The sequence below is a fragment of the Neopelma chrysocephalum genome, unplaced genomic scaffold, assembly GCF_003984885.1.
Source record: "Neopelma chrysocephalum unplaced genomic scaffold, ASM398488v2 Primary Assembly neopelma1_96770, whole genome shotgun sequence".
Lineage (NCBI taxonomy): Eukaryota > Metazoa > Chordata > Aves > Passeriformes > Pipridae > Neopelma > Neopelma chrysocephalum.
In genome coordinates this window covers 1,230,105-1,257,480 of record NW_020925414.1, presented here as the reverse complement: position 1 = coordinate 1,257,480, position 27,376 = coordinate 1,230,105, and the positions used below count along the sequence as shown (strand labels likewise).

The window sequence follows — 27,376 nt, the reverse complement described above, 5'->3', positions numbered from 1 at the left end:
TTTACTGGAAATAGTTCTGCAGTCCAATTCTCTGTATGGTTAATGAAGCATTTGTGCTTGTAGAGGAAGGAATAATACTGAAACATACTTTCAATAGCTGTTCTTACTTCTGATTTCACTAACTCAGCTAAGTTGTAAGTTATATAAGCACCAGAAGAAGAAAGAAAGTTCCACATAGAAAAGGTAGAAGCCTAAAATGTCAAACCTACAATGGAGATAAAACTAAAGAGATTTTCCTATCCTACAATTTCAACCTAATTAGTAATGCTACTTCAAGGGAACAAGTGCATATCACTTCTGATATAAACATTTCTCTACTGAATATCGGGTTGAGTATGCTCAATTCCTTTTACAGCACAGTAAAAAGGTCATTGTAACTTTTTTCAACAATTACCAACCCTGAATTAATTAATCTAATTTACATTAATGCCATGACTCTGAATTCCATGATGTTTCCAGGTTTTCTTTAAATAGAAGTCAGGATGAGAGGGGAAGTGGGCTGGTTATCACACTCCAGCAACCCAGTTCCCAATACCTCCTCTATACTTACAGTTTTCGGTAAAGAGTATAGTTTCTTGTAAAACTTGTTTTTCTTCCTGAATTCCAGGTACAGGTAAGGTTATCATCAAAGTAATAAATGCAGGAAATATTTCCTGGAGTGTCTGGAGGAACTGCAATGACAAAGGTTTAAGAAAAAAAACAACCCAGTGCAAATAAGTAATTTTAATGTACAGCTGATTTTATTGGTCAAAAAGCAGATTATGGCAAACTTCACCCAGTGTATTGCATAGCACTTCATTTTATTATTCCTTACTGCCCTCAAAACTCTTCATAAGATCAAAATCAAAACCAGTCTGTCTTTCCCTGGGGAGACAGAGAGATTTTCTCCAGCTACATCTTGAAAACACTTTACTAGGTGGCCTAAAGGCAGTAATCAATTAACTAGCTTGTATCAAATCACTACATACACTGTCCTGACCTCTAAGTACACACATACCCCACCTCCCACCTGCAACACACCTGTAGCTCAATGCCAGTCCAGGCAGTAAGAGAAAAACAAAGAAATAGTACAAAAGTTCCAAAAAAAGAAGCATTCTTTGAAAGACAAAACTCCTCTTGATTCTCTCAGAGAACATCTAATCACATACAGAGTGCAGAAGACAAATTCCTGGGAAACAGATCTAGGTGACCTTGAAGAGATCACTAATTCTGGACTCTCTTTATCTCTTTATGCAAGACAGCATAAAGGAAACAACCTTCTACAATCTCTGTAGTCTGAAGTCATCCACAAAAATGTAACACCCTCAAAGATTTCTTTGTTACAGCTAGATTACTTCACTGGTTAGAAGAAACTGGAGTGGAAAGGAAGAGAACTGTGCCCATTGAAATAAGTTGGATGAAAAAGCCCTCTTTTCAAAATAGTACTTTTCTGTCCCATCTAATAGAACATTCAAAAGAACTTTTCTATTATTGACAAGTTTATGGCACAATGATCTTCGCAGACAAGCAATACTTTCTGCTGCATTTTATTCTACAGATGTCTTTCTGCATTTATTGCTTCTTTATTAGAATGGGACCTCCAGGCATACATTAGTATAATCTGGACTTAATCTGTTCAATAAACTAGAGAATTCATATACATACTTTAACCTTCTCTGTAAGAGATTTATAACTAAAATTTCTTTGGAAGAGAGGACTACAGAGGAAGTCCTCTCTGGAGAAAGCCAAATATGGCTAAGTTAGACAAAAGATATAACCAAAGGGATATACCCAGCACCTTTGGAACTCAACAGAAAATTTCAACTGGCTAAAAGTTGGGATCAGAGAGATTTTAGACCAGTGTCAGTAAGGAATGCTCGTACATTCATACTTTATTTCAGGGGAAAAAAAATTGAGATACTTGAATACGGGTGTTTTACGATGCCACAAGATAAAAAACCAAAAGTAGCTCTTTTAAAAGCAAAATTACTAGAGTAAATTATTAAAAAATGTGTAAATCAATTTTTCTGTATTTCTACTTACAGCCAGATTTAACTTCTGTGTGAACCAGAAGCTGTTCCTTGTCCAAGTACTTCATGAAACATTTCAGATAAGCTGTCCTGTAAGTGAAATTAGGGATGGTTATACTAGATACAGTCTCATTCACAATGTTACAATTTTCAGGAGCAATCAATTCATCATTCAATTTCCAGATGATGTGGCTTGCATTTCTGTGAGGCATGTGGTGTTTTCCAAGAATACAAAATCGTTTCAGGGAGGATCCTCTTTTAATTTCAGTAGATGAAGGAAAAATGTCAGCATCTCTGATAGAGTTTTCATCTAAAAACAAAATCAAAGACATCACATAGCCTAATTAATCTTAAAATACCAGTGGAAAAAATTGTAAGTTATTTTGTTGTCTAGAAATAATTTTGGGTTTTTGTCAAAGAGAGTTCAAATAAAATGCTTGGTTAGTCACTCAAATCAGACACTGCTGTTTGAAAACTCAGTTCATATGAATTACTATATTAGAATAGGTGTTATATTGGAGTGACATTTCTAAAAGTTCACTGAAATAATTGGGATTTCAACTCAGATGCTTCTAGTTCTAATTGAAGAAAAATTTGATTTTATAAAACATTCCTATATGTAAAATATATGCATACCATTTACATGTTATCATTACTAATTACAATATCAGAAAATATATCAAACTAAAAGGTTAAAATTTACAACTAAGCTGCAATATATTTCAATATCTCATTAGTACCTGTACACCCCTTAGAATTTATATTGCCAGACAGAGTGTAGGAATTGTAATTAAAATACATGCAAAAGAAAAACACTTAAGTGGGTTGAATGAATGAATTCAACAACAAACTTATCAAACAGTGCAAAAATCACCCATTAAAGTCCTGCAAAGAGCTACCTGGTTTGTGTTGTTTTGTTACTTATTTCTTGAAGCCAAATTTCATAAATTTGTAATTATTAAATCATTAATAAGTTTCATAAATAAATCTGTATAGAAGAGGACATCAAGACTGCCATAAATTAATTTTTCTACATATACTGTACACTACTTAGTCAATCTACTTTTAAAATACACTTTTCTGTTCTCAGAACTCTTCAAAATTTCATTTGGAGGACATCACCTTTTGGAAAATTTTCTTATGGCAAGACAGGTGCTAATAATCAAGAAACATACCTGCTACAGAGCTGCAGAGCAGGACGAACATCCAAATCAAAGAGCTGAACATTTCCTTCTCAGTAACTACGGGCATGAAATGCTGTCATAAAAAAAAAAATAACATACTTCAAGTAAAGATGTCCCTGTAATACTTTGTTAGTATTTGTGTAAGAGTTAATAATGCTATTTAGCATTTCTCACTTGTATTCAAATTAATTATTGTTTTGTCTGAGTGTTACTTTCCTGCACAATGGAAGAAATTCGATGCAGTTTTCCTAAGATAAGTGCATATATTTCCTACAACAAAGAGAGAGAGAAGTGTACCTAAATTACTGCTGAGGGCAACCCAATCCACTTAAGTAATTTACCCCCCAAGGATTACATAAAGAACTAGTAAGAAATATATATACATTCTGAGCAGATTCACTTTGTGAATTCTTTTGAAAATAAAAGCTGTTGTAGGAGAAGGAATGATCTACCTATCTTCCATATCATCACCTAGTAAAACAATTGCTCAGGAGGTGAACAACAGTCAGGTCACCTTTCACCCAAAAGAAGGTGAATTCACATTGTTTTTATCCCAGCTAAGTGCCCCTGGCAACAGGCTAAAGGACACTTCACAAAGACAAAGGAAGACACCTCCCTTTGGCTTGTTCTTTGAAGCTGAACTACTGTGCAGCTAAAAAACCCCAAACCCTAGGGTAAGAAGGAGGAAAGCTAAGAAGGAGACCAATTTCTTCTAAAAAGTTCCAGACAATTAAAAGAATCAAACACACATCTTGCCTCAAGCACTGCTGTCAGAAGTCACAGAATCACAGAATGTTTGAGTTCAGAAGGGACCTCTACAGCCCCTCTGATCCAAACCCCCTGCTCATACAGCGCCACCTAGAGCCAGTTGCCCAGGACCATGTACAGACAGCTTTGGATGACCTCCATTGATGGAGACTCCACAAACTCTGGGTAACCTGCTCCAGTACTCACTCATTCTCACAGCTAAAAATCTTTCCTGATGTTCAGAGGGAACCTCCTGTGTTTCAGTTTGTGCCCACTGCCCCTGTTCCCATTGCTGGAAAGAGTCTCGCTCTGTCCTCTTTGCACCCTTCTTTCAAGTACTGATGAGATCCCCTCTGAACCTTCTCTTCTCCAGGCTAAATAGTCACAACCCTCTCAGGTTTCTACCATATGAGAGATGCTCCAGACCCTTAATCATTATGGTGGCCATTCATTGAAGTCTCTCCAGTATGTTGACGTCTCTCTTGTACTGCACAGTCCAGAACTGGACAAAATACTCTAAGTGTGGCCTCAGAGGTACTGAACAGAGGGGCAGGATCCCTTGACCTGCTGGTTATACTCCTCCTAACACAGCCCAGGATACCATTAGCATTCTTCGTCACAACAGCACATTGCTGTTCTACCTGGTGTCCACCAGGAGCCCCAAGGCCTTTTCTGCAAAGCTGCCCTCCAGTTGGCCAGCCCCCTGTACTTTGTGGTGTCTGGGCTTGTACCTCCCCAGATGAAGGATTTGGCACTTCTCCTTGTTGAACTTCATGAAGCCCCTGTCAGACCATTTCTCCAACTTGCCAAGGTCCCTATGATCAGCACTCAACCCTTTGGTTGATTAGTCACGCATTCCAGTTTTGTGTGATCAGCAAACTCACTGAGGGTACGCTCTTGCCAGAGCATTCTAATTCGCAGAATCACAGAATATGCCCAAGTTGGTAGGGACCCACACAGATCATCGAGTCCAATGCCTGGCCCTGCACAGGACCATCTCCAAGACTCACACCATGTGCCTGAGAGTGTCATCCAAACGCTTCTTGAACTCTGTCAGGCTTGGTGCTATGACTACTTTCCTAGGGAGCCTCTTCAGTGCCCAACCATCCTCTGGGTGAAGAATCTTTCTCTAATATCCAACCTAAACCTCTCCTGATACAACTTCAGACCATTCCCTTGGGTCCTGTCACTGGTCACCATAGAGAACAAATCAGTGCCTGCCCCTCCTCTTTCCCTCACGAGGAAGTTGCGACTGCAAAGAGGTCTCCCCTCAGTCTCCTCTTCTCCAGGCTGAACAGACCAAGTGCCCTCAGTCGCTCCTCATATGGCTTCCTCTCAAGGCCCTTCACCATCTTCATTGCCCTCCTTTGGACACTCTCTAATAGCTTCGATGCTCTTTAACCTTTCCTATATTGCAATTCCTGGGACCCCTGGTGGCCTAGTGGTTAGCATGCAGGACTCTCACCGCTGCGACCCGGGTTCGATTCCTCGGTCTCCCGGGCAGATGGAGCTCGTTAGCCCTGTGAAGCCATCCACCTATGAGAAGGTCACTCTAAACAAACCTACGTCCTGAGGACCTCACTGCCATTGTCCAAGCTTGCTTGGCCCCGGCAGATGAACCTTAGGATTAAAGGGTGGGCTCAGTTCAGCGCATGCTGTCTCTCACCTAAAAAATCCATTGCGCAGGCTGGAAAGGTAAAAGACCTTTCCCAAAATCTTCGTTCACGAAGACTGGCCATTATTATTGCAATTCCCAAAACTGCATACAATATTCAAGATGAGGCCGCACCAGTGCAGAGCTGAGTGGGACAATCCAGCACATTAATGAAAATGCTGAACAGGACTGGATCCAGTATTGTCCGCTGGGGTACACCACTAGTCACTGGCCTCCAACTGGACTTCATGCCACTGATCTCCACTCTCTGGGCCCATTTGTTAAGCCAGCTTTAAATCCACCTCTCACTGGTGCCCATCCAGCCCACACTTCATCAGCTTGTCTGTAATAACCCCTGTTTGTAAAGCAGCCCAACTTCTTAGCAACCCAGACTACTCCTTTGGCTAGTAAGCAGACCTGCCAGTAGGTTTCAGATCCCATTCACCAGATGAGGGCCTAGAGTCCAATATTCCTACTTACTGGACAAGTAGCTCCAGCTACTATGTTCATAAGCAAAAGGTGGGCATTACCATTGCTGCAGCTAGTTAGGGTCCCTGTTTCATGTTATGTTTTCATATTAATCTGGAATTTCAGGTCTCCATGCAAACTTGTATCTCAGGAGGGCTCCAGGTGGGAGGCAAGTACTACTTCCCTAAAACAGGTAAACCAGCAGCTTTCAGGCAAAACAAGGTATGTTCTCCTCCCACAGATTCAGATAATGACAGGAAGCAATTAAGCACCAGATCACCCTTCAGGACAGAGTGGGATATAGGCAGAGGGGGTTATGTCCTATGTTATGGTTTCTTACACAAAAACTTTGTGTAAAAATTGTCTTACAGTAATCTGAAAGACAAAATCATAGTGAAAACAATGCTTCATGCTCAGTTTCTCTCAGAACTCATCTTGAATACTATTTTCAATTTTTCTTGGAAAGCATTTTATAATCTTTGAGGCTATGACAGTGTGAAACAGGAGAAAAAACATTGAAAGGACACATGGGATTAAAAGAAAAATAAGGGAAGAGTTTGCCCAGCAACACACTCCAAAAAAACAGCAGTAGCAAGATGTGTTCCAACAGGAAACAAATTCAGTACATAAAGAGAATCTATTACTACTTCAATTGCCTAGGGTGTATGTTCACCCCAGCCTTGGATGGGTACAGGGGCCAGAACGGTTGGTTTGTTTAGTTTGTCTGTTTGTTTTTGGCTCACCTGCGGCTACTGCCCAGGTTCGACATGTTCTGGATATATTTGCTTTGCTCTGTCACATCCTGAAAGGGTGGATAGGTCAAAGCGTTGTTCCTGGGTATCTCCTTGAGATTGCATATAGATAGGTGATAGTAAAGTAGGAAATTAAAGACTTGCTCAAATCGTTCTAACAGGTACATAGCCTGTCCACCCCTATGTGGTTGCGAGCTATGCTGGTGATGGTACATGCCTTCGGTAGGGTCGCCCATGCCAGACAGGTCAAAACCATAGGACCAGATACACTACATTCTTGGGCAGGATGAGCTCGTTAGCCTTCAGGCAGTCATCCTAGGAGAAGGACAACTCTAATCCCAAACCCGGGCAGATGGAGCTCGCTTAGCCCTGTAAGGCCATCCATCTAAGAGAAGGTCACTCTAATTAAACCTACATCCTGAGGACCTCGCTGCCACTGTCCAGGCTCGCTCGGCCCTGGCAGATGAACCTTAGGATTAAAGGGTGGGTTCAGTTCCGTGCATACTGCATCTCACCAAAAAATCCATTGTGCAGGCTTGAAGGCTTTACCCACATGCAAAAAGTCCTGTAGTGACGGGCGAGGGTCGAAACGGCAGGTGAAAGGTGCACTGGGAGCTGCAGACCCAACCCTGCATGCAGGCGGTTCAGGATATTGGTCACCTGAGACTGACCGGAAATGACAGTCTCTTGGGGTAGCACCCTGAACGACCAAGCAGCCTTTTCAAGGAGAGCACTGCTTGCTCCACTCGGAGAGGGGCCTAGAAAAGGTGGCCTAAACAAAGCTCATCTCCACCTTCACCCGGTTGGTTAACCACAGGCCAACGGGCATCTTCTTCCAATGCGGTCGCACAAAGATCAAAAGACAAAGGCATGCACCTGCCTCCTAAGGTGTACCTAAATTAACTCTAGCATGTTGGAATATCAGAACCATGCTCGATTCTGCGGACAGCGGACGTCCTGAGCGACGTTCTGCCCTAATTGCTCATGAACTGGCTCGTCTCAACATCGACATTGCTGCTCTCAGTGAAGTTCGCCTTCACAAGGAAGGCAGCCTCAGAGAACACGGTGCCAATTACACACTCTTTTGGTCAGGTAAGTCCAGAACCGAAAAACATCTCTCAGGTGTCGGCTTCATGATCAAAAACTCTATTGTCCCTAAACTCGAAAATCTGCCGACAGGTCATTCTGATCGCATTATCTCCCTATGCCTTCCACTAAACAACAAGCAACACGTTGTCATCTTTAGTATATATGCCCCAACTCTCCAAGCCGACCCTGCTGAAAAAGATAAATTTTACACTGATCTGCGCTGCCTTACCCAGAAGGTGCCCGCAGATGATAAGATCATTATCCTGGGTGATTTCAACGCCAGAGTAGGTAAGAATTTTGAAGCATGGAAAGGAATATTAGGCAAGCATGGTGTTGGAAACTGCAATGATAATGGTCGACTTCTGCTAGAATTCTGTGCAGAGCAACAGTTTACCATCACTAATACTATCTTTCAGCAGAAAAATAGTCTGAAGACAACCTGGATGCACCCCAGGTCTAAGCATTGGCACCTCATTGATTATGTCTTGGTGCGACGGAGAGATGTCCGCGATGTCCACCATACCCGTGTGATGCCCAGCGCAGAATGACAAACAGACCATCGGCTTGTGCGCTGTAAACTCAATTTCAATCTCAAATTCAAACCCAAAAGGGGCAGCATCCCAGGGAGAAGACTCCAAGTTAGCAATCTCCAATCAGCCACAGTAAGAGAAAGATTCCAGGCAAACCTTCAAACTAGGCTCAAAAACCATTCCACAGATTCTGCAGATTCCTCTCCTGAAACAATTTGGCATCATATTAAAAGCAGCATCCTGCAATCCTCTGAAGAATCCTTAGGGTTCTCCCTCAAGAAGAACAAGGACTGGTTTGATGAAAACAATCAAGAAATTCAGGACTTGTTGAGGAAGAAGAGAACTGCCCACCAAGCACACCTTGCACTGCCATCCTGTCACGCAAGAAAAATAGCCTTTCGTCTTGCATGCAGCAAGCTCCAACAGAAACTCCGTGACATCCGGAACAAGTGGTGGACCGATCTAGCTGCAAAAACTCAACTATGTGCAGATACAGGGGATCACAAAGGATTCTATGAGGCCCTGAAAACAGCATACAGGTCTACATACCAAGTCCAAAGCCCTCTACTCAGTGCAGATGGTCAAACGCTTCTGACAGATAAAACCTCCATTCTGAATAGATGGTCTGAACATTTTCAGACTCTTTTCAGTACCAACCGTGTAGTCCAAGACTCAGCAATTCAGTCCATCACACAACAAACAACTGGTGAAATATGAATTGGATACTGCCCCCACTTTAGGAGAAACCCTCAAGGCCATACAGCAGGTGAAAATCGGCAAGGCAGCTGGGGTTGATGGAATTCCACCTGAAGTCTGGAAACATGGGGGCCTTGCACTCCATGCTAAATTTTATGAGCTTGTGGTGCGCTGTTGGGAACTAGGCGAACTACCTTCAGACCTTCGTGATGCAGTCATCATCACCTTGTATAAGAAGAAAGGTACTAAATCAGACTGCTCAAATTACTGTGGTATTACTCTGCTCTCCATTGCTGGCAAAATCCTGGCAAGAATACTCCTGAACAGACTAATACCCGCTATAGCAGAAGGAATTCTACCTGAAAGTCAGTGTGGTTTCAGAGCCAACAGGAGCACCACAGACATGATATTTGTTCTCAGACAACTGCAAGAGAAGTGTAGGGAACAGAACAAAGGTCTCTATGTAACCTTTGTCGACCTCACCAAGGCTTTCGATACTGTGAGCAGAAAAGGTCTTTGGCAGATTTTGGAACGTTTAGGTTGTCCCCCCAAGTTCCTTAAAATGATCATCTCACTTCATGAGGATCAGCACGGCCAAGTCAGATATGGCAACACACTTCCTGAGCCCTTTCTAATAACGAATGGTGTGAAACAAGGCTGCGTTCTCGCTCCTACCCTATTCACAGTCTTTTTCAGCATGATGCTTCAAAGGGCCATGGCAGATCTCGATGATCAGGACAGTATCCACATTCGATATCCTACTGATGGAAGCCTATTCAACCTAAGGCGATTGAAGGCCCACACCAAGACCTTAAACCATCTTGTCCGGGAGCTGCTTTATGCTGATGACGCCGCCCTTGTTGCCCACACAGAAGCAGCCCTGCAGCATTTAACATCCTGCTTTGCAGATGCTGCTGAGCTCTTTGGGCTGGAAGTCAGCTTAAAGAAGACAGAAGTTCTCCATCAACCTGCACCTCAGGAAGTCCTCCATCATCCCCACATCACCATTGGCCAATCAGAGCTCAAATCAGTCCAGCAGTTTAATTACCTGGGCAGCCTCATCTCCTCGGATGGTAAGATTGACGGGGAGATAGACAACAGGTTAGCAAAGGCATATAGTGCTTTTGGAAAACTCCATAAAAGAGTATGGCGTAATAAACACCTGAAGAAAAGTACAAAGATCAGTGTTTACAGAGCCATAGTGCTGTCTGCTCTTTTATATGGTTCCGAATCATGGGTCATCTACCGCCACCACCTGCATCTCCTAGAACGCTTCCATCAACGCTGCCTCCGCACAATCCTAAACATCCACTGGTCAGATTATGTTACCAATACATCTGTTCTTGAACAGGCAGCAATCACAAGTATTGAGGCCATGTTGCTGAGAACGCAGCTGCGATGGGCAGGGCACGTCTCCAGGATGAAGGACCACCGCCTCCCTAAGATCCTGCTTTATGAACTTGCCACCGGTTGCCGCAAGAGACGAGCCCCGAAGAAAAGATACAAGGACTCCCTGAAACAACATCTCAGCCTCGGGCATATTGATCACCACAACTGGTCTAATCTGGCCTCCAATTGGGAGGCCTGGAGACACACCATTTATAATGCTGCTGATGCTTTTGAGAAAGCACGCAGGATCACCCTTGAGGAGAAAAGACAATGCAGAAAGAATTGTGCCTTGCAGAATATACCATCTAAGGAGTCTTTCTGCTGTGCCTTTTGCAACCGGACATGCCTTTCTCATATTGGCCTTTTTAGCCACCAACGCGCTTGCAAGAAAAGTGGGTAGAGCCCTTCCCAAATCTTCATTCGCGAAGCCTAGCCATGATGATGATGTTCTTAGTCTTAAAGCAGTAAAGACAGGTTATACTATCGATGTCAATAAAAAAAAGAACCTTTAGCAATTGTTCCAAGTATTCCACATCACCATACCTGCAGAAGCTTTTCTTATTGCCCCTGATGTTCCTGGCTAGATTTAATTCTATCAGGGCTTTAGCTTTCCTCACCTGATCTCTGGCTGCTCACTGTATTCCACCCAGGCTACCTGTCCCTGTTTCTACCCCCTGTAGACTTCCTTTTTGTGTTTGTGTTTGTCTAGGAGCTCCTTATTAATCCAAGCAGGTCTCACAGTGTTTCTGTCTGACTTCCTCTTTGCTGGGATGCATTGCTCTTGAGCTTTAAGAAAATTATTCTTGAATATCATCCAGCTCTCTTCGGCCCCTCTTCCCTCCACGGCTTTATCCCATGGTACTCTACCAAGCAGATTCCTGAAGAAGCCAAATTCTGCTCCCCTTAAGTCCAGGGTAATGAGCCTATTGTCCTGGTTGCCTTAAGGATTTTGAACTTGAGCATTTCACAGCCATGACAGCCAAGACTGCCCTTGAGCTTCACTTTTCTACCAGTCCCTCCTTGTTGGTGAGAACAAGGTACAGCATAGCATCTCTCCTCATTGGCTTCTCTGTCACTTGGGTGCCCTACTGTGTTGTCCCTCCAACAGATGTTGGGGTGGTTGAAGTTCCCCATGAGGAGCAGGACATGTGAACACGAGGCTGTTCCTGTCTGTAGAGGGCCTCATCCACTTGGTCTTCCTGGTCAAGTGCCCTGTAGCAGACTCCCACTATAATGTCCCCTGTCCCTGTCCACTCTTAAATCCTGACTCATAAGCTCTTGTTTGGCTCATCCATCCCCAGGAGGAGCTTCATGCTCTCCAGCTGATCATTGACATATAGGGCAACACTGCCTCCTCCTCTCCTCTGCCTGTCCTTCCTAAAGAGCCTACATCTTTCCATTCTGATGCTCCAGCCGCTACATCTCCACGATGTCCGAAGATCACAGCCCTGCAGGCATGTGGTACACACCTAACTCTTCTTATTTATTCCCCATAATAAAATTTCTGCTGATATTCTGCACATTCTGGTTTGCTGTTTTCAAGGGTATATGAAACAGAAGAGGTTGCATTTCAGCCAAAATAGTTCAGCTGTTTTCAAGAATAAAGACAACATTTCTTTATCATATTCCTTTAATTAGCGCTAGAAATCCCACACTTTTTTAGCAAGGAATTGGAACTCAGAAGCATTGAGAAATCATGAAAACATTTTTTAATTATCCTTGTGCCAAGGATAGTGCTGTGAAACACTGCACTAAAAGAACAAATTTGGCTGTGATGACAATTTAGAAGCCTTTGAAAAATTCTGATTTCACACGCTCACCAGAAAGATTAAACAAAGATCTCTTCCACACTCAGTGGGTGCTCCTCACGCTGTAACAACAGCTACTTTTTCCCCCTTCTTCTAGTGCTCTTCTAGTGCCCTACTTCCCGCACAGTTAGTCACTTCCACATGCCAAAATAGCAGAAAACTAAGAAAAAAAAAGAATTTGTGCTACTTTAGCAAACGTAAGCAACTTGCTTACATGGTTAGACAGTCATCTTAGCTGGTGAAACAGAGGAGAAGACTGGGGAGAGAGACCTCCATAACATTTTTTCCTAGCTGTGAGCTGTTAATTTGGTTCAGTCCTCCTGCTTCCACTTTCTCTAGTACCAATTAGCAGCTGTTTATTTGACATGCCAGTTGCAAGTGCTACCTGTCAGAAATAAGGGTAGTGACTCAGCAGGTTACAATGCTGCTCAAGCCTCACCTGCTTGTCATGATACTGATGCGTGACCAAAGAGCTCTTTGGCTGTTTACGGTTGCACAGGTAAAGTGACGAAAAAACATGTCTGAGTGAAAGTCACATTATAAGTTAAGAAGTGTTTCACTTAAAGACACCCATGTAAGGTAAATGCAGATAACTAAACAAATGGCATGAACAGAACCATCTTCTTCAAATAATTCAAGAATTGATTCACCAAACCCAGATTTCTTGCAAGCAGATGCAATCTCAATAAAGGTCACATTAAATAAATAAAACTTGTGTAACGTAGTTGATGAAACAATATTTTCTTTATACTTCAGATTTTCCATTTTCATTTTGGAATTTCAGTGTTTGAAAGTGCTATGGTTTAAAAATTTAAAGAAGCCAGAGGGAAAAATTATCCAAAGTAACTTTTCCCCATACCGTATTTAAGATCATTTCTTAGTCACCTTTCTCCCCCATTTCAGGACAGGAAATCTTTTTCCATTCAGATCCAATTTTAAGATTGTTTTTAACTACATGCACAATTCTGCATGCAGTACAGATGGTACACCAGGAATAAAAAAAATGCCACATGGATAAATGGAAAGGCAGTATGTCATAGAAGCATAGAGTGTTAAGCGGTTGGAATGGACCTTAAAGATCATCCAATCCAAGACTCCTCTGTCATGGGCAGGGACTCCTCCCACTAGACAACACTGCTCAAGGTTTTATCCAACCTAGTTTTGAACATTGCCACGACTGGAGCATCCACAACCTCCCTGGGCAATCTGTTCCACTGTCTCAGCACCTGCGCAGCAAAAAATTTCTTTTTCTAAACTTCCCCTCTTCCAGTTTGTAGCCATTATTTCTTGTCCAATCACTACAGTTCCTGACAAAGAGTCCCTCTCTGGATTTTCTGTAGGCCCCCTTCAGATACTGGAAGGTGCTCTGAGGTCTCCATGCAACCTCTTCTCCAGGCTGAACAGGCCCAACTTTCTCGTCCTATCTTCATAGGAGTGGTGCTCTAGTCCTCTTATCAACTTCATGGCCCTCCTCTGGACTTGCTCCAGCAGTTCCATGTCCTTCTTATGTTGGGGACCCCAAAGCTGGATGCAGCACTCCAGGTGGGGTCTCACAAGAGCAGAGTAGAGGGATAGAATCACCTCCCTTGACCTGTTGGCCATGCTGCTTTTGATGCAGCCCAAGATTTCGTTGGCTTTCTGGGCTGTGAGCACACAATTGCCAGTCATGTTGAGTTTCACATCAAAACCCCCCAAGTCCTTCTCCACAGGGCTGCTTTCAATCATTTCTCCCCCAACATGTAGGTGTGTCTATGATTGCCCTGACCCAGGTGTAGGACCTTGCACTGTGCTTTGTAGAACTTCATGAGGGTTACATTGGCCCATCTCTCAAGCCTGTCAAGGTCCCTCTGGAGGGTATCCCTTCCCTCCAGCATGTTGACCACACCACAAAGTTTGGCACTAAGGGTGCACTCAATCCCACTGTCTATGTCATCAACAAAGATGTTGAACATGCCCCAGTACTGACCAATGAGGGACAGCACTTGTCACTGGTGGACAATGAGCCACTGACCACAACTCTTTGTGTGCTGCCATCCGGCCAGTTCTTTATCCACCGAGTGGTCCATTCATCAAATCCATGTCTCTCCAATTTAGAGACAAGGATGTCATGGGGGACAGTGTCAAAGCTTTGCAGAAGTCCAGGTAGGCAATGCTCTGCCCTATCCACAAATATTGCAGGTCCCATCATAGAAGGTCACCACATTTGTCAGTCATGATTTCCCTTTTGTAAAGCCATGTTGACTGTTAGCAATCACCTCTTGGTTTTCCATAGCTTCCATAGTATAGTTTCCAGGAGAATCGGCTCAATGATCTTGCCTGGCACAGAGGTGAGACTGACTGGTCTGTAGTCCCTTGGGTCTTCCACTTTCCCTTTTTAAAATTGGGCATTATATTTCCCTTTTTCTAGTCATCAGGGACTTCTCCTGACTGCCATGATTCTTCAATAATGATGGATAGTGGCTTAGCAACACCATCTGCCCGTTCCCTCAGGATCCGTGGATGTTTCTCATTGGGTTCCATGGACTTGTGCACATTCAGGTTCCTCAGATGGTCTCAGACCCAGTCCTCTTCTACAGTGGGTTTAGAGTCATCATTCTCCCAGTCTCTGCATTTGCCTTTCTCAACTCGGGTGAAATGGCTGGAGCACTTGCTGCTGAATACTGAGGTATAGAAACAGCTGAGAACATCGTCTTTCTCTTTGTCCAGGGTATCCAGGTCTGCTGTTTCCTTCTGAAGAGGGCCTACATTATCTCTAGTCTTTCTCTCCTTGCAACATGTCTATGGAATTGTGCTCAGTGCCCAGCGCCGAGTACAGGGGGATGGTCACTGCCCTGATCCTGCTGACCACACTACTGCTGATCCAAGGCAGGAAGCCATTGGCCTTCTTGGACACCTGGGCATACTGCTGGCTCATGTTTAACTGCTGTCGACCAGCATACCCAAGTCCTTTTCCACCAGGCAGCTTTCCAGCCACTCTTGCCACAGCCTGTAGTGCTGCTTGGGATATTTGTGACCCAAGGGCAGGACCCAGCATTTGGCCTTGTTGAACCTCATACCACTGGCCTCAGCCCACCAATCCAGCTTGTCCAGATCCCTCTGAAGAACCTTTCTATGCTCCCGCAGATCCACATGCACACGTTAACTCAGTGTCATTCTCAAACAAACTGAGGGCAAACTTGATTTGCTTGTCAGGATCATCAATAAAGATTAATTAAACAGGACAGGCCCGAATCCTGAGCCCTGGGGAACACCACTAGCGACTGGCTGCCAAATAGATGTGGCACCATTCACCACCACTCTTTGTTCCAGTCATCTTTGAGAATTTTTAACATCTTTGCTGGAACGTGGCAGGGAATGCTTTCCTACCAAGTCTGACACACTTCTATCAATGAAGAGGAAAGAAGTAGAATAGACACTCCTTTTATTTAGTCTTCACTATCAATTGCATCTCTGCCATGCCAGCTGCCTTACGGAGAAACAGACCTTGTCCTATATGTGACCAGCAAATGCTGAATGACAGAAGCCCAAGCCTCCATTCTGCCCCCACTGGGCCACCTCACTGTGATGTTCTGCACAGATGCAACTGGAAAAGCAATCACCAACAGTTTTGAGAACTGCAAGATTCAAATCCATCAGCATTTACACAAATCCTATAGGGAAAGAGGACATTTCAGATAAATGATCCAAATATGAACCTCAGTGTCCTTTCTTGACAACAAGGTGCATCATCTTCAAGATTTGGTTAGGATTAAACCAAGGGTGAGTACCAGTGAGCCTCAGAAGAGGAAAATGGAGGATTTTCTACACAGGTCAGAGAACGACACAGAAACATACTGGAGGAAGCAGTAAATTTGAGGAGTTTCCCAACTCTCTAATCCCTATAAATCATGCACTGACAAGCCCATCCATGGGGAAAATGACACTATAGTGAAAGATCCTGAGCATGCTGTTTCACAATCCACAGTCCTTAAATGAGCTAAAAATAGTCAGCTGAACCTCAGACCAGGATGAATATGATTTATAATATTAACATTGAAATAGAACTTTATTGAAACAGATGTTAGGTGCATTTTATTTTGGAAAATAAACCTATTAAATGTGAAATTATGATGGCCTACCTAAAAATATAATGGTATCATAATCTACTAACATCACTTAAATGAGATTAATTCAAACAATAAATGAAATAAATTCAGACAGTATATATTTGTTGAGAAAACTTCTAAGCTTACAGATAGGTTTGTAGGAGCCACATGAAGCAGAGGCCCTTGAAACCCCATGCTAACTTTTGACCACGGAAACGTGTTCTAAAAACAAAAACAACAAAAAAAATCAAGTTCAACAACTTGTTAATAAAAGCTGCAAATCAAATGGAAACTGAAAAAGCAGGAAAGCTATTTTTCTCTTTCAGTCTCTAAATAGAAAAAATAAGCACAAAAGGATAAGATACTTTTGTTCTAAAATTCTGAAGGACATACTGACCAGGAAAGGTCAGTTCTGCTAATAACTGCTGATAATAGTTATTTTGCGTAGTATACCCTAGAGTTACAGATGCAAAACACGTTTTGATAAACCCTTTGTTTTCTTATAAAATAATATATAACAGCATTCTGAATATTAATACATTTTATACAAAATGTTGTTATATTGGAATTTAAATATAATTAACTACATGCAGCTTGATACTAATACAGAAAAATAATTAATCCATATCTAGTAAACAGGATATAATTCAGTATTCTCTGAACAACCATAACAAATAAGCCTCTAAATATATCTTAAGGTATAAAATGCTCAGCTAGACAAAAAAAGCTGCAAAACAGATATTTCTTTACCAATGAATATATTGTACCTTATAAGAGAAACCTAATTTTTAGGGGGAAAGTTTAAAGCTACAAACACACAAAACTAGATTTACTTTCTTTATCTTTACATATTGGTCATTTATTTTAAGTACATGATTGTATCTGACTTCATAATGCTCACTGAAAGAAAGGTCAGGCCATCACTATCATTAGAAATAAATGTTGGTGATATAGAAGAATGTAGCTTTCATAGCAGCACTGTCATTCCCTGTTCTTTTTTTACCAAAAAAATAAAAACAGACAAGTTATGGTTTACACAGGCTTCATGTACAGGTCTGGTCTTGAAGTCTTCTTCTTAGGCTCAGTGTCTGAGTTACTATGAAGTCTACTTGGGCTACAGGAGTCTACTTGGAGAGATGATTTTGCATCAGACATTTTCAGTTAGTAAGACATTATTAGCCAGGATGGTTGCCCTCATGCCCCTTCATGTTGGTGGAGAACAAGTTGGCTCTGCTGTGGAAAGCAACTAGGTGAGCAAAATGGATGGGCAGGGGAGGAGGATCCAGAAGCAAGATTTTCTGTACTGCTCCAGAGCATTACTTCACCTTCACTGAAACTAGATGTTCTGGAATAAAGTACTCATCTACTTAAATAACGTTAACAAAATGTGTTTTGCAAGAAAGAAAATAAAAACTTTCCTGGACTGTTCAGGGAATCAGTTATAGCCCCAAAATGAAGGATATAATTATAATCCCTGTCCTCCTGCAGTGCTGCAAGTTTTAGAAGAACACAAAGGACAGTGCGGGTAATTCTGTGCTCCCACAGACACAAGAAGGAAAGGGAACAAAAGGAGCACAAAACTTCACTTTTATACCTTCTTATCACTCAAAAAGAGATGACCATGACCCTGAAGCTTACCTGTACACCTAATACATAATTGGTTTCCACTTCCTTTGGTTATTTTTTTATATTCTCTTTTGAAGGTTCTCAAGTATTTCATACTCTTCCTCAAGTGTGGGCACACTATCTGAACAGTCGGAGAAAAACTTACAGAGGTGAGCTACAATCTCTACTGCATTAATGCAGTGAATGTATAACATGAACAGCTAACCTTCACATGTTCCTTACCACCTTTCACCGCTGTATTTAAACACCTCATGTACATTCTTAAAGGGACACAGAATCACTATGAGGCACATACTTGCTATTCCTATTTACTGTACATTGAAGCAGAACATTAGCCCTTTTCTTTTCTCTAACAGAGGACACAGTTATCTAAAATGGTCTTTACATTACTACTTTCCAAGACTTTTTTTGTCCTGTTGAGCATCCTCTGTATTCCTTGATCCCAAATATGTTTATCTTGGTGTTGACCTGCATAAGACAATTATCACATTACCCTGCTACTTCAGAAAAGTTATATATCTTGCTTTTCTCTTGTTTACTACTTATGCTATAAACTTTACTAGCAATACTTTTGCATCCCAGTCAAAACTGCCAGCCAAAGCACAGCACAGCAGTGGGCTCCAGAGGACTTACTGAACACACCTACATTTTGACATCTTCCCTAGGATGGCATTTTTTAATTGAAAATGTTCCCTATAAGCACCAAATAACGCAAAAATTCACCGGGTTTACACAATTATTATAGAAAAATCAAGACCTTCAATGTTCAACTTCTATGATATAAATCTAAAACTTCTTTCTCCCTGTTTTTATCCCTTTTGAGACCTGTTTTGTTACTGATAAGCCTCTATCTGACAGAAAAATCTGAACTGACCATTCTGTTCTTCCACCCAACGCGTGAATCTTTCTTCAAGTATGAAAACATTCTCTTACCCAATCAGTGTTTTAACTCACAGGTAGAGTCTAAAAGTTGGATTTCAACTATTTTAGACAATCATAGAATCATTTTGGTTCAAAATGCCTTTAAGACCATCAAGTCCAGCCGTTAGCCCAGCACTGCCAAGTCAGCCACTAAACCATGTCCCCAAGGTGCCACATCTATACATCTTTTAAATACCTCCAGGGACAGTGGCTCCACCACTCGCCAAGGGCAGCCTGTTTCAACAGGTGACAATACCTCCCCTGGTATAATGTGAGGCAACTTCTTCTTGTCCCATTGCTTGTTAACTGAGAGAAGAGACCAATCCCCACCTAGCTACAATCTCGTTTCAGGTACTTGTAGAGAGGGATAAGGTCCCCCCCAAGCCTCCTTTTCTCCAGGCTAAAGACCTTCAGCTCCCTCAGATGCTCCTCATCAGATTTGTGCTCCAGACCCTCCACCTTCAAAAGACAAATCACACAGTCCATTACAGGAGAGAAGCTAAGTGACAGTTTTCTACTTTGAGCATGAGTATGTGAGGATAATACTCATGATGGACACAAACAGAAACACAACACAAAAATATTTTTTATCAGGAGGCAGAAACTGCAAGCACTGAAGAAACATGGGGCCAGTGCATTAAAATCTGATACACCACTTCAAGAAAATTTGAGTTAATAGAAACAATTTAAGCAGAGAGCAGTTAGGAAAGAGATTTTACTGCCTTTGTGATTGCATATGTTGTAAATATTTTGAGAACTGACTCTTAACCATTAGACACACAAAGAAAACAACTGCCAAGCATATGTATCACATTCTTTCCAAAATGAGGTGAATGCAATGAGCTAAATGGGGAATTTCAATTCTTACTGTCTCACAGACTTGAAAGAAAGAAACTGAAAGGAGCTTCTTGGCCTGGATGGATGCAAAAGCACGCCCTGCCCCAAGTCTGGGGTGAGCAGCTGGAGAGATAGGAATGCAAGCACGCATCGCCACTGGTAGAGATCCACGCAAGTAACAGTCCAGGGAAGAGTTTCACACTCTCCAACACTTCGTGTTAACAAAAACGAGCAGAGGGACCTCTGCTGAAAACATCCACTTACCTCGGCTGCAGAAGGGACGTTTGGTTTAGCAGGGGCCTCTGCCTCCCCGCAACCGCGAAAGGGCGTACAAAATAGGAAGTTGCCCAGCTCAGCCCAAGTAACGCTTTTTCCTGTAATTCTGAAGGCCAGAAACCTCCGCCCCCTCCGCCGGGACTCGCGGGGAGCGGTGCCGGACTCCGCACGGCGCTGGGCTCCGCCGTCCGCGGGGTCTGCGGCGGGGGGATTCTCTGCCTTCCCCGGCGGCCGGAGCCCCCCGACAGGCACCGGCTGCGCTGAGCCACCGCTGCGGGGACCCGCACGGACCGAGGGACACCGCCTCCGCCGTTCCCCGCCCCTCTGGACCCCGCACCGCAGCCTCCGCCTGTCCCGCGGACACCCACACCACCCCATCTCCGCCGGGCGGGTGCGGCGCGAGGACCCGGCCCCGCTGTCGCACAGGTTTACGGAGTGCCCGCACAAACCTCGTAGCCCTCTCGAAGGGCACTGAGCAGCCGGCTGTGGGGTAATGGGCGCAGCATTTTGGTGCCGATGAATCAATTCAGCAGCTCGTTCAAATAGCACAAACATGCACAGCGAGACAAGCGTATCGAGTAACAGCCACCAACTAAGAGCACTCACGAGTAGGTACCTTATGCATCATTTAAGGCATCAGCACTATGAGAGGAACAACTCAAGCGACGGTTCCTTTTAAAGCTAACAAATGTATTCCGGTTAATGACTTGCAAGAAGGCTGCAGCCGTCAGCAACACAAAAAGGAATAGCAGGATTGAAAATCAGAAGGAACCTTGCAATTAAAATAGATACTGTGAAATCAGTAAATGGAAAGCCGAAGTCCATAGTAATGTGCCTCCTATTAAGCAGACAGTCCTTGCTACACAGACACTCTCCAAGAACAGCTATTGCGTTTTAATAACTCAGTCAATACAGATGTCATCAAGAGGTCTTGGCCTCAATTCAGGAGGAGATCCATTACAGACAACAAATGTGTTTGTCCTATGTTAGTGTCACTAAACAAGAGAAGCTGTAGATTGACTCATTCTGACTTCAATCACTTGTTCGGATCAGGTTTGTTTAGCCTTCTTTCCCCCACAGCAGCTATTTTAACACACAAGCTCAACATCCATTCCAACTTTCGGAGCACCCACTAGCCTTCACTCTCATTACCTAATCATCAGATTCAGCCCTTTGACTCCCTTCTTATGTTTGAATGATGTTGCCATCTCCCCATCATCCATAACCTCAGTGTAAGGCTACACTGTAAACTGTTTTAATGTTTCTAAATTCCCTTTGATATTGAGAAGTATTGTAATACATTAGCATGGACAGTGATATTTTGAAAACTTCCATTTATTTTACTAGTAGGTAACAGGTAAAACAAAAATGTGATTCAACAGAAACAGACCCAAACTGTAACCTAAATGCTCCTCGACACATCAGATATTTTTTTCTACTGAGTGTGAAAGAAAGGCCAGGACTAGACCCTTAATTATTTTTAATTGAGTGGAAATTCAGTTTTAAACTTGGTCTGATTAGTTGCCAGTGCTCACAGATTAATACACTGTTTTCATTCACTCACTGAATGATGGCTGCTCAGTCTTTCAAAGTGATGAAAAGTTGCACCAGACCTACCAGATTTGTTAAACATGTGCTTAACTTTTAAAAACCTTGAGTCATCCTTCTGACTGAGGACTACTTATATGCTTAAATTAAAGTGTCCACAGTCTTAAATGTTTGGGTGTGGACTGGGAGGTAGCACTTAGGAGATTCCAGGATGCAGAGCACACTTAGTGATACTGCCAGTAACTGTTTCAGCTACCACATTTGTAACAATTTAATAGTAGAGAGAAAAACATCTTACCAAAAAAAAGTGACGTGATTTACCAAAAGTGATTCGGAACAGAAGACAGTAAACCTTTAGAGTACAATAGAAATCATGCCAAAAGTGTGTTTTCATATCCACACTTCGAGATGCTTTTATCCACTTTGCACATGAATGCTTTAAAAGAACTAGTTCTTCTTCCTAAGGGTGGGAGCAAAGTCGGACTGCTGTTGCTGAAACACATGGCAGGAAGCATTTTCAACAGGAAGACTCAGTTTTCATTGCCCATACCTCTCTACCATTGTTCTTTTGGCTGGTGAATCAGAAGTGGCTGCTCCGGGGACTGGCTGATCCCAGATGGTACTCCTTCTTAAAGGGAGGCATTTGCGCTGTCCCTGCTGGCAGGGACAGGACACTACAGAACTACTGCTAAAAATCTGATCCTCATCGTAAATTAATTTACCTGTGGTAGCTCAATTTTGAAAAGTATTTAACTTCTGTATGATTTATCTTCTGTGTGACCACACCCTATAATGTTACGGACCACCATATAACTACAGTGAGTCTGTATTAATTAACACACTGGCACAGAACAGAGAATTGTGTAGTTAAGTGGAAAAATGAAGTGCATTTTCACTGGCCAGTCTGGAAATAGACCTTGTAGGATTTAATTGTGCAGTCATAATGAAAGCAGGTTTGATGAAAAACGTACAGAATTGTACTTGGAGAAGTCACAAAGCTGGTTTTAACCAAGTAACTTGTAAGGCTGATTTCTTCCTGGGCCAATGACCTGAACTACCACCTGACCACTTCATTTCTCCCACTGTAAAGGAGGGGATGGGTACTGATTTCCATTGACTTAAACCATTGTAGAATATAAATAAAAATCATGAGTGTCCTCCTATTCCTTAGTGATGTCATTTGCGGGAAGAAAAATCCAGTGAAAATAATCAGATTCTGATATCAGTTTCTGAATATACATAACTGTTTTTCAGTAAATAGTCACCAGAAATACACTAGACTCAAACTCCATGCAAGGAGTTTGATTAATACATAGCTCTTAGATTTCACTTGAGTATAACATAAAAATTCAATAGCAGCAGTACCCTCAAAACCACGCTCTTAAATTACTAATTTATGACTATAGCCTTCACTTAAATGCAATACATTGTCCAAGCTAATGACTCCCATATCAATAAATAAGCAACGATATCGGGTATGACGACCCATCCTTAAGGGGAAGGAAACACCTAAGATTTGTTAATGCTTATTCATCAAAAGGAACAAAAAAAGTAGAGGGTCTGCAAACAATCAGTGTTTTATTAGTAAATTACACACTTCACATGGAAATTGATACATTAATCCCTGACCCACTATACAAGAACATAGCAGCGGGATTTGGATGAAACTGTGGGGTAAAAGGGAAGAGAGGAATTAGAGAGGGACAGATGAATTAAAGAATGAAAGAGAGAAGGTAAAAGAGAAAAAGAAAGAGAGAGAGAATGCACCACCACAATCCATCCTGTGACTCAAAGCAGCTTCTCTGGGCCTCTACAACGGGCAACAACTGTATGACTCTGACACAGTTTTAGGGGCAGATCTACAAACTATTCAAACCTAACAGAAGGAGTAAGAAATGTGTCAATTACTATGCTATGCAGTGTGCATCTACCAAGATTTAATATACTAAGAAAGGTTTTAATGCCTAAGTGTAATTATTTGTGAATCTTCTTAATCTCTGCTCTAGAGAAAATTTATTCCTCAAGAAAAGAATCAGGTATTTTGCTAAAAAGGCCACAAAGCCTTTGTCAATTTCAGAATAGAGAACTACACAATATTTCCTTTCTGTCACATCTTCCTTCACAGCATTGCAACACTGCAACAACAGCTGTATTGCAATTGTGCTGGCAAAGAAGGGACTCTATTCCCAGAGTGATGCTTTTGGTGACTTATTACAGAAATTTTTTACATGTTTTCATTCTGTGGTAATTCAAGCTTCACAAGCCTTTTACTACAATTGCAAAAGCAGAGAAACATAATTAAACCCATTTGTACAAACAGGCTAAAGGAATTACTGAAAATTCTAAGTGGCTTTAATAGCAGGACTAAAAGGTGCCATTTCTTGTAATTTTCCACCCCAAAACCACAGTGAGTAGACTCTCTATGACAAGTACAACCAGCATTATTTACTCCTGACAGACAGCCACTACACAGGGAGAATTGCAGCAGTTTGCAGTAACTTGCAATGAAGCAAGTTTCTTACAAACATACACTTTAACAAAGACCCCCCAAAAAAGGAAAAGGCTATGTAGATGAGAACAGGTTATCATACATATACTCCTTTCTTCCCACACACACCACATTCTGCTTTAAAATTATTCATATAATTGCTGGAGCCAGCATCTTTCAAAGGTGATATGTCCAACAGCATGGTATATCTCCAAATTAAAGGGTAGGAAGAACATCATCACATAGATCATACAATTACAAAATCATTATGGCTGGAAAGGACCTTCAAGATCATCAAGTCTAACCATTGACCAAACACCTATCACTGTCCACTAAACCACATAACCAAGGGCCATGTCGACTCATTTTTTGAACAATCCCAGGGATGGTGACTCCACCACCCCACCGGACAGCCCATTACAATGCTTAACCATGCTTTCTGTGAAGAAATTCTTTCTCATGTCCAACCTGAACCTTCCCAAGATAGCTTGAGGCCATTTCCTCTTGTCCTGTTGCTGGTTGCCTGGGAGAAAAGGCAGACCCCCCCCCCACCTTGCTACAACCTCCTTTCAGGTCACTGCTGAGCCTCCTTTTCTTCAGTCTAAACACCCCCCACTCCCTCAGCTGCTTCTCACAGGACTTGTGCTCCAGACCCTTCACCACCTCCATTGCCCTTCTCTGGGCTCATTCCAGCACCCAAATGTCTTTCTCGGAGTGAGGGGCCCAAAACAGGACACAGGATTTGAGGTGTGCCCTCACCAGTGCCAAGTACAGAGGAATGATCACTGCCCTCACTAACTTGGTCCTGCTGGCCACACTATTGCTGATCCAAGGCAGGATGCCATTGGCCTTCTTACCCACCTGGGCACACTGCTGGTCATGTTCAGCTGATGTTGACCAGCACTCCCAGGTCCTTTTCCACCAGGCAGCTTTCCAGTCACTCTGCCCCCAGACTGTAACACTGCTTGGGGTTGTGACATAAGCATAGGACCTGGGACTTGGCGTTGTTTAACCTCATACCACTGGCCTCAGGCCACCAATCCAGCCAGTCCAGATCCCTCTGCAAAACCTTCCTACCCTCCAGCAGATCAACACTCCTACCCAACTTGGTGTCATCTGCAAATTTACCAGATCATCAATAAAGATATTGAACAGGACTAGACCCAATACTGAGCCCTGGAGAACACCACTAGCGACCAGCTGGATGTAACTCCATTTACCACCACTCTCCGAGCCCCCATCCAGAGTTCTCAAATCAATGAAGAGTGCACCTGTCCAAATCACAGGCTGTCAGCTGTTCCGGGAGCAGTCTGTGCGAAACAGTGTCAAAGGCTTTACTGAGCCCAGATGGACAACATCCACATCCTCCCCCTCATCCACTAGGACCTGCCTTTCTTAAACTCATGCTGGCTGGGCCTGATCCTCTAGTTGTCCTGTGTGTGCTGCGTGATTGCACTCAAGATGATCTGTTCCCTAACCTTCCCCAACACTGAGGTTCAGGCTGACGTGCCTGTAGTTTCTTGGATCCTCCTTCCAGCCCTTCCTGTGGATAGACGTCACATTGCCCAACCTCCAGTCACCAGGGACCCTCCCAGGTTAGCCAAGACTGCTGGTAAAGACGGAGGAATGTGGCTCAGTGAGAACTTCTGCCAGCTCCCTCAGTATACTTGTGGCAGAACACCAAGATTATGAATCCTGGAAAGAACGGCTTTAGAAATGGGTCCGTCACAGCGGCAGCTCTCTGGGATCGAGCGCAGCAGAAAAACAACAACTACTTGCATTTTTATGGTATGGTGTTTCCCCTGAGTTATGTATTTTCCCCGGTCCGCACAGCCCCCCCACTCGGAGCCATATCGTCTCCCCTCCCTGAATGTGGACTCCGCCTCTGCACAAGCATGACAGGCTGTCTCATCCGCTTCTCCCCAATCTCTGGTTCTGTTACTGGAATGTGGTCCTCCTGTATCCCACACTGGTCAGCAGAGCCCTCAAGCCACTCCCTTTCCCCTGGACCTTGGCCCAATCACGTTCCTCCTCCTAGCCCTGCCCCCGAACCCATATAAGCCGCGGGAATTTCAAATAAAGGACTTTTCACCTTGGAATCCAGAGAAGGAACTTGGCTGCTCTCTCCTCCTGCCGAAGGAGGACTGCATAGCTGAGACTTCTCCGAGAAACCTCAAGCAAGGAGTCGGCTGCAATCAATTTGTTATATACTAAGGTGAATCCCACCCAGCCCCATATGTGAGTGTTCCCCTCAGAAGGGAGTTGCCTACAATTAATTTCTTTCTTTCTCACTTTCTTCCTTTCTTTCCTTTTCTTTCCTGAGGCAGTTGTAATGCATGGGGGTTGACTGAGTTGCCCTAGGCAACCCCCTGGATAGGCCTTTGCCTGCATCATCACTTGCCTGGCCCTCAAGTTAGAGCGTCATACTTATTGTATAAGAGCTCCTAGGAAGGCTGGAGATGATACGTACAAAACTTCCAAGACCCAAAATAGCCTTTTCAAAGACAAACTGTGTTAGTGACCAGATTTGCAATCTGGAATCTATGTTAAGCAAAGCTCCTTGCTGAGCTGGCCCTCAAAATACAGTGAGGATGTCAATTCTACTACTGAGCAAACTGGTGGAGGCACTCTCTGAGCCACTTTTCATCACTTAACCAGCAGCCCTGGTTAACCAGGGAGGTCTCAGTTGAATGAAAGTTGGCAAATATGATGCCCATCCAGAAGAAGGACTAAAAGATAGATATGGGGAATTACAGGCCTGTCAGCCTGACCTCAATGCCAGGGCAGGTCATAGAGCAGTTCATCTTAAGTGCCATCATGCAGCATGTGTAGGACAACCAGGGGATCTGGAACCCAGTCAGCATGGGTTTAGGAAAGGCAGGTCCTGCTTGAACAGCCCTATCTCCTATGACAGGGTGAAACATTTAGTGGATGAGCAACAGGCTATGGATGTTGTCTGTGAGGACTTCAGTAAAGCCTTTGACATTGCTTTCCACAGCATCCATTCTCCTGGGGAAGGCTGCTCATGGCATTGGATCAGGCTGCTCAAGGAACTGGTAGAATCACCATCCCTGGGGGCATTTAAAAGGCCTACAGATATGGTACTTACGGACACAGCTTAGTGGTTGACTTGACAGTGACAGGTTAATGGCTGGACTTTTCCGACCTTAACAATTCTATGATTCTCACCTTTCTTACCTCAGAACAATGTGGCTCCTGCCCCACCAACTGTTATCCCAGGCTGGATGCACTCTGCAATAGCAAGATTT

General features: G+C 43.1%; 1 protein-coding gene across 5 annotated transcripts in view; it reads right to left on the bottom strand.

The window, feature by feature from the left end:
* DDX4 (DEAD-box helicase 4) overlaps positions 1 to 27,376 on the bottom strand; it is a 77,772-nt gene that overhangs the window by 20,951 nt on the left and 29,445 nt on the right. For all 5 annotated transcript variants that reach the window (XM_027709340.1, XM_027709341.1, XM_027709342.1 and 2 more), the window contains 3 exons: positions 3,185 to 3,266; positions 2,023 to 2,319; positions 551 to 671 (listed from right to left, as the gene is read on the bottom strand). In XM_027709340.1, the coding sequence (XP_027565141.1) occupies positions 551 to 671; positions 2,023 to 2,319; positions 3,185 to 3,266 (500 nt within the window). The remainder of the gene's footprint in view (positions 1 to 550; positions 672 to 2,022; positions 2,320 to 3,184; positions 3,267 to 27,376) is intronic.